Genomic DNA, 8,517 nt, shown 5'->3' with positions numbered 1-8,517 from the left:
ATGTGCTATCTCTCACTGTTACCAATAACCTACCCTTCAATTATGGGCTGCTCATGTCTTTGTCAGTGGGCAAACTTACAAAATCAGCAAGGGATCAAATACTTATTTCCCCCACTGTAGATAGATAAACTCAGAGAGAGAGAGAGAGAGATCAATCTACATAGATAGATATAATAAACTGTCCCTATCTGTACCTGTTCACATGAACTATCCCCCATATTCTATATAACATCAGCACCAAAATCCAAGCGGATTCTATAACAACGAACAAACAAGCTAATGAGCGCTGATAACAGCACTTAAGCAATAATGAGCACTAATTGGAACTAATTAGAATTTATGTGCACAACTCGCTAAACGTATTCGGTAACAAAGTGCCCTGGATAAAGGTGAGCCGGTTGATAGTGTATCTGGCTTTTCAGAAGGCGTTTGACAAAGTACCTCATGAAAGACTCCAGAAGAAATTGGAGAGTCATGGGATAAGAGGTAGTGTTCTATTGTGGATTAAAAACTGGTTAAAAGATAGAAAACAGAGAGTAGGGTTAAATGGTCAGTATTCTCAATGGAGAAGGGTAGTTAGTGGGGTTCCCCAGGGGTCTGTGTTGGGACCGCTGCTTTTTAACATATTTATAAATGACCTAGAGATGAGAGTAACTAGTGAGGTAATTAAATTTGCTGATGACACAAAGTTATTCAAAGTCATTAAATCAAGGAGGATTGTGAAAAATTACAAGCGCACCTTATGAGACTGGGAGACTGGGCATCTAAATGGCAGATGACGTTTAATGTGAGCAAGAAAGAGATCCAGACGTCATCGTTGACGATACATTGAAACCCTCTGCTTAGTGTGTGGCAGCGGCTAAGAAAGCAAATGAGTGTTGGGTATTATTAGGAAAGGAATGGAAAACAAAAATGAGGACGCTATAATGCCTTTGTATTGCTCCATGGTGCGATCGCACCTCAAATATTGTGTTTAATTCTGGTCACCTCATGCCAAAAAAGATGGTAGAATTAGAAAAGGTGCAGAGAAGGGCGACGAAAATGATAAAGGGGATGGGACGACTTCCCTATGAGGAAAGGCTAAAGCAGCTAGGGCTCTTCAGCTTGGAGAAAAGGCGGCTGAGGGGAGATATAATAGAGGTCTATAAAATAATGAGTGGAGTAGAACGGGTAGATATGAAGCTTCTCTTTACACTTTCAAAAAATACTAGGATTAGGGGGCATGCGATGAAGCTACAATGTAGTAAATTTAAAATGAATCTGAGAAAATGTTTCTTCACTCAACGTGTAATTAAACTCTAGAATTCATTGCCAGAGAATGTGGTAAAGGTGGTTAGCTTAGCGGAGTTTAAAAAAGGTTTGGACGGCTTCCTAAAGGAAAAGTCCATAGACCATTATTAAATGGACTTGGGGGAAAATCCACTATTGCTGGGGTAAACAGTATAAAACGTTTTGTACTTTTTTGGGATCTTGCCAGGTATTTGTGACCTGGATTGGCCACTGTTGGAAACAGGATGCTGGGCTCGATTGACCTTTGGTCTTCCCCAGTATGGCAACACTTATGTACTTATGAACTTCTAACATGGGTGGGGAAATGGGCATTTTGTGGGCATTCTGAAATTTATGTACATGAATATAGAATATGGCCCAGTGTGAGTAAATCTATGTGCTGAGATATCAACTCAGTGTATTTTATATACTGCGCCTAAATCTTGGTGCTGCTTACAGAATACACTTAGTCGGCACTAATTTCCGCACCGATTTTTTAGGCGTCATATACAGAATCTACCCCTATATCCTCATTACTGTACAGTACTTTATCTGTTGTTGGATTCAATACTTCTTTTTTCCTGTCCGTTTCTCTCTCTCTCTCTTTAATATTAGAATACCATTAATATAATATAAATAGAAACACTTAAGTCCTAAAGATTACATTGCCAAGGCATTTCAGAGAATGATTTTTTTTCAACTCAATAATTACTTTTATTGGGAATTTTACAGTGCTATTTTGTGTTTCTTACTGGAAAGACAATAGGGAGAAAACAGTCTGATTTGGTTAAACTGTCCTGTGCAGTTACTGATATGCAATCTTAAAAAATTCAAACTTGAAAGGCTTTTTAAATTTTTTAAATGTTAGTGACTAACTAGGCAGCACAAGTTTCCCCCCCCCCCCCCTCTCTAAATCTCCAGATCTATTTACAACTTCATTTTATTCATCGCAACTGAGTTCCTAACGGTGACTAAAAGAGAAATGACTGCATGACAGCCATTCTGTGGTATAATGGAACCACAACCAGTAACATTAAAACGATTCCAGAAACCCAGCCCATTGACTAGAAACAGTGATGTTCTCTGTATATCAATTGCCCTGACCGGTAATCTCATGTGGATTTCTCTCCTCCACCGCGATTCCTTTAGGGTAACTTGTTATACCGAGGCTGAAGGAACTCAGTTCTGCAATCCCCGCATTTCCAGCTCTTTTGCGGAAAAGTTCGAGACCGAGTCATCAATAACCTCTTACGTAATGGAAGAGCATGTGACGTGCCAGTATGCTGGAGATCGCTTAAAACTGGTGCTGCACAATATTTCTAACTTCTCCAAAATCTTAGAGGCCCTTTAAACTATACTACAAACGTTTCAGTGTCACTGCAAGTGTTACTGGTTTTAAAGGGTTGGTTTTTATTAGTGCCTTTCAGCATTTTCTTCGCACAGGTAGAGCCTTCGTCCTTCTTGACTTCACATAGTCCAGGATTTGGGCTTTAAGTAAAAGATCCTTTTTTTTTTCCTGATCTCAGTGAAAACTGCTGAACACGGAGCTTGCACTCGCCGTATCCACACAAAAAAAATCGTTTTCCTGCACACACAAAAAAAAGAAAATGGAGCCGTGTCACCACCACCAGCAGCAGTTTTCGTTTGCATTTTAGTTCACATTACTCCACACGTTTATCTGTTCAAACCCGGCATCGCCCCCGGGGAACGGTTTGTCTGCAAAAGAGAAAAAGCGCCTTCAGCGCTGGAAGATGGAGCTGTGCATCGCCAGCTCCTCTTTGCGCTCGGAAACTATGGGAGGAGACAGATTATAGCTTTGTGTGATGCAGTGAGTTTTATGTCTTTGTCGGTGCAATTAAGAAGAAAAGGTTAAAAATCATCGCGGTGGGAGGGGGGCTGTGCGGACGTCACCTGTCTTGTGTTCTCGCGCTCTGCCCGGAAGGTGCTTGAGTGAGAAGCCGTTATCCGAGGTGCCGCAGAGCGCAGCCAAAGCCCCGCCCCCTCCCGCAGACGGACAGCAGCGAGCGTCACGTGAGCCGTCCCCACCTACCCTCCGCCCCGCCCTCTCTCCGGGAGACAGAAGCTAGAGAGTCTGACGCCGCTGAAAAGGCTCGGCGCTTTTTGCCTTGCCCAGAGAACCTAGGACGTTTCCTTTGACCCGTACATGCTTCAAATATATTACGAGGTGAGGAAAAAAAAAATCTGTTCAAGTGAAGATCGTTCTTGAAGCAGGAAAATAAAAAAAAGAAAAAAAGAATCCGTATCCACGGTTCAGTTCTGGAAAGGATGCACAAGGCTGGGTGCGTGCAGCATTCTGAGTAGGTAGGAAGATGACAAGAAGATGAGATGGTGGAACTGAGGTACTAAGTTAATGTTGGATGCGATGATTTATTATTTCTGTTTTGGGAAAGCTAGAAATGCATTTTTTTTTGTCTCCTGCAGGCAGCGATGAGCTGCATGCATTGGGATTTGACCGGTATAGGGTTCATTAATATATTCATGAAGTCAGATTTAAAGAACCGCGTTGGGGAGTCAAAAATCGTTTTGAAGAGGAAGGGAACATAGGGAGGAAGGAGGAAAGTGCTAGATCTTATTGATATTCCAGCATGATTTCATCGTGGCAACAAACGCCACTTTGTTTTAATATTCTTGTGTTGCTTCGCTGATGTATTTTGGATAAAATCATACTAAAAAAAAATACTATTAGGTAACTGCCACAGCAAATGCTGTAAAGAAAAGAAATCGATCATTCTAGTAGAGGCGGATTAGATTCTAGAAATGATATAGCAAAAAAAAAAGGAAAAGATTAATGATACTGCTAGCCTGATTTTGAAATTAGAGCGCTTCTGTCTCTGGCTGCAGCAAGGTTGTTTCCATAGCTTTCATTTCAACCTGTAATTTGTGGTTCCTCCTGGTCTTTCCCGCACACTGAGAAGCCCATAGAATAAGGATTCCCCAGAGAATTGTAAATGCCATTCACTTTGTCCTTTATACCAGTATTTAATGTTTCATGGCTTCTTGTTTTGATTATTTTAAAATGGCATCTGCTGTTGAAAACCTATTTATAAGAACAAAATGGTTATTTCTGTGGCAAATCCCGTTTTAATTCGGTAGCCTATATAGCTGTACTCAGAGGAGCAGCTTACTCGTGCTCCAGGGACAGACTGACTTGGAATATTTTGCTATCAATGCCCCCCCGGCCCCCCCTTTACCTCATTTAGGGGCGGGGAGAAAGAGAATACGGGATTCCGTGGATATAGGAAGCCACCTACCAACACATGTGTAAGCTGCATTAGTTAAATAACATATTTACCTTCATGCCTCGTCATTTTGAAAGGAAATAAGGGGCCTGACGTCCGTGGGTAATATTTGGGGCATCCCTAAAGCTAGTTAGTCAGAGGGATCTTTTCTAATGTCAAGAGGGCTGAGTTTGCACTCTCCTTGAGTAAAGGAGTTTGGAGAATGGGATCTCCCTGGCTGTGTGGATTCTCAGCTGATACCTGTAGGGATCGCCCTGCTCCAAGTAAAAAAAAAAAAAGCTCTTGCATCTCCCTCCGTGAAAACAGCAGCACGATGCGGTGCAATAAATTACTGCTAGTTTCTGCTTGTTAAAAAAAAAAAGAAAGAAAGAAAGTGTTAATTAGATACTGAGCTTCTGTGTCTAGGCGATAAATTAGTAGGAAAAAATATGCATGTATGTACTTGAAGTGACAAGACAGGTTGTGTATTGAGAGAGTTTTAGTAAACACTTCACATATGTATAAATAGAATACCTAATAAAGTCTAATGATTCTTCCTTAGAAGAACTCAGAAAGGCTTTTTTCAGTGTTTTGATACATGTACAGTATGTGTTGTACTGAATGCATTACTGTCTTCGTCTAGAGATGTTGAAAAAGTGAAAAAGCATGACAGCTTCCAAGGTGTTTGCTATTGTAGCTATCTAAAATCTTACCGGAATGAAGAGAGTTTGGGAGTGGGACGAGCAGCCGAATGTATTAATGATTAATGAAAGATTACCAGACCTTGTTTCCTTCTCTTGAGGATTAAACACCTGATAATAGCTGAACGAAGGTGTGAAGAATATCAACAGCGCATGCCTTGAAACTGATTATTTTTCTACAGTAGCAGGGGGATCATTTCAGCAGCAATAGAGGCCAGATGGCAAGGGGAAAATGGTTCATATTTTTTCTTTACAAAGCTTCCTAAGAACCTATTGAAATTCCGTCTCATTTTGTGAAAATAAAATGGAAAAGTGTCTGTAGATCCTTAATGGGGTTTTGATCCGTTATGACTGTGTTCAAACATGTTAGAAATGATCGAGAGCCTGGGTTGATAGAATTAGATGAATTAATATTGTTGTGTAAAAGACAAAGGTAAAAAAATGATACATTTCTCCAGGGAGCCATACGGACAGATTAGCTGTTGTTCATAAAAGTCTTTTGTCTATTTTAATGCTGATTTTTTTTCCCCCTTGTTGGGCAATGCCTGATAAAACAAGAATGAAACTGTGCTAGTATTTCTTTTTATTGGAAATATGTGAATCATCGTGCATTCTCCATGCGTTTTAGCACAGGGGATGCATTTCTGGTAAATCAAGGCAAGCAGTGATGGCGAGCAGTGTGACAATGTTTGCTGCTTTAGTTAAACAACGAAAAGCAGAATAAAAACCAAGACATCTTGCCACATTGCTTTCCGGGTGTGCTATTTAAATATTTATTTACATATTGTTTAATTCTTTGCAGATTTATGCTGAATGTAAACCCTGGGATCTCTTGGGTTTGGCTGTGAAAAGGAGAAAGGACCTGCCAAGCTTTACATGTCAAATAGCTGGGAGCTGTCTGACAGTTTATGGGTTTCAGCCCTACCGGGAGAAGAGGCAGCTCGAAAAGTCTTGAGTGATGATTCATGTCGTCTGTTGTAGCACCATGGTATTCAGTCCATGATCTGACCTTAGTATCTGTCTTAGAAAACAGAGCTGGAATTTTAATTGGTTTGGCGAGGGGGAAAACAAAAGATATTATACAACCACTGGAAAATGCAGCTTATGGATATAATGTAAAATCGGGAATCAGTTTGGTTTTCTGATCGCACGCCAGGTATGGATTAACTGAGTAGATTCTCATGCTTGGTACTATGGGGTTCTAGTAAACTTCGGTCTACTCATACCTACAAGCTCTACAATACCCATCAAAGTCATCAGTAATCAGCTGGTGCCTTCCTTGAAGTAATTAATTCCAATTACTTGTGCTTTTTGGTTGGGTTTAATTCAACTGCAGCACTTCAGTTTTCAGTCTCCCTAAGGATTGTTTTTTGGAAGATACACACCTTTTCATAATAGCCTCAAACTGTTAGCGTATTCACTATGGCTGGTGTTATTAAACAAGGGGGGTTCATACTATGGATGGCCTTAATGCTGGGTTGCTTGGTAGACCTTAGTTATGGCTTGGAGTTCCCTGGTGCCGAAGGCCAATGGACGCGGTTCCCCAAATGGAATGCTTGCTGTGAGAGTGAGATGAGCTTCAATATGAAGACCAAAAGCTCTAGTGGGTTGGTGGTCTATTTTGACGATGAAGGGTTCTGTGATTTCCTGGAGCTTATACTCTATGAAGGGAAACTACGACTTAGCTTCTCCATCTTCTGTGCTGAGCCTGCCACGCTGATGACTGATACTTCTGTGAATGACAATGCCTGGCACTCCGTGGTCATAAGGAGGAACTTCAAGAACACGTCACTCATCTTAGACAAGGAGACTAAGTGGGTAGAGGTGAAGTCCAAGCGCCGAGACTTGACGGTTTTCAGCGACCTGTTCATTGGCGGGATTCCGCCTGATCTGCGCTCGGCCACGTTAAAATTAACGTTCTCGGCTGTTAAGGATCATGACCCATTTCAAGGTTGGATAACGGACATCCGAGTCAATTATAATGACTCATTGCCCTTACAAAGCAACTTAGTGAAAATAGAGGATAGGGTGGACCCATGTGCCAAAGAAAAGGTGTGTCTGAATGGCGGTACCTGTTCGGTGGTGAACGACCAGGCCATCTGCGACTGCTCCCATACTGGCTTCCAGGGAAAGGACTGCAGTGAAGGTAAGGTTTCTCTTCTTTTTCTCCCTGTCCTGAGCACCTGCCCCCTCCAACCCATTTTACATTTGTATCTTATCTTTATTTTTCTTGCTTTTTGTTGGGGGAGGGAGAAATTGTCAGATGAAGACTGCGTGTTCCCCCCCCCCCCCCCCCCCGATCTCAAGAAGGTGTCCTTACTCCTTCCACATGTTCTTTTCTAGAAGTGCTCCGAGGTAGTTCCATACTAATAAAACAGTGAGAGAGCGGAAGCCTTCCACCAAGTTAATTTTCATTATACTAGTCACTTTACTTCCATAGTTATGTTGATTACATTGATAGTCAGTTCTGGTCATAGTTGGTTGAGCCAAGTTTGGGAACCAACGCTGTAAAAATGAGTCTCAGTTTGATCTTGGCTTTCATTGTTGTTCAGTTTTATAGGCAACACATGATATGTTTTTCTTTCAAAACCCAGAGGAAAATTGCTATTATTGTGCCTAATATATCACAGATTTGCAGTTGCTCAGAGATAGCCGAGATTTTTTAGAAGTAGAATTCAAAGGAAATGATAGGCATGGCACAATTGGCAATTATGAATGAGAGTGCATAGAAATAACTAATATGACGATATAGATGAAAGCAACAATGAGAAATGAAAGTTATTTGACAACTCAAAGAGAATACAAAGAAGGGACTCAGTAGTTTTTAGTTTAATGCCTTCGTATGTTTCTTTTTTTATTTTATGTTTTAGTAGCTTATGCACAAATGCCTGAATTTTAGACATAATGGGTTAGATTCTATATAGCAAACCTATAAAATCAGCAGCAAAATAATATGCCTAAGTATATCCTGTAAAGTACACCTAAAGTTTTTATAGAATAAGCCTACATTTCAGTGCAATTTATAGAATACGGTGAGCGCAGATCGGTGCAACTAAATTTAGTCATGGGCAGTTACTCCTAGTAAAACTTGGTATAAATGCCAATGCCTAAATTAGGCACAGATTGGGTGTATTGTATAGAAACCTGCATAGGTTTTAGAAACACCCATGACATGCCCATTCCACACCCATGACCACGCCCCTTTCTAACTATATGACTTAGAATTTACATACATTGCCACGCCCCCCTTCCAACTATATGACTTAGAATTTACACCCATTGCAACGCCCCCCTTTCCAACTATTTGA

At 40.9% G+C, this 8,517-nt stretch overlaps 1 protein-coding gene across 1 annotated transcript in view; it reads left to right on the top strand.

Annotated features, from left to right (window-relative positions):
• Window positions 1–3,410: 3,410 nt before the first annotated feature.
• The window catches only part of NRXN1 (neurexin 1), a 2,115,739-nt gene continuing 2,110,632 nt past the window's right edge, over window positions 3,411–8,517 (top strand). The window contains exons 1-2 of the mRNA XM_030195841.1: window positions 3,411–3,629; window positions 6,012–7,355. Coding sequence (XP_030051701.1) covers window positions 6,632–7,355 — 724 coding nt within the window. The 5' untranslated portion in view covers window positions 3,411–3,629; window positions 6,012–6,631. The remainder of the gene's footprint in view (window positions 3,630–6,011; window positions 7,356–8,517) is intronic.

Source organism: Microcaecilia unicolor, chromosome 3 (genome assembly GCF_901765095.1).
Source record: "Microcaecilia unicolor chromosome 3, aMicUni1.1, whole genome shotgun sequence".
Lineage (NCBI taxonomy): Eukaryota > Metazoa > Chordata > Amphibia > Gymnophiona > Siphonopidae > Microcaecilia > Microcaecilia unicolor.
This window is presented reverse-complemented; position numbering and strand designations above follow the sequence as displayed.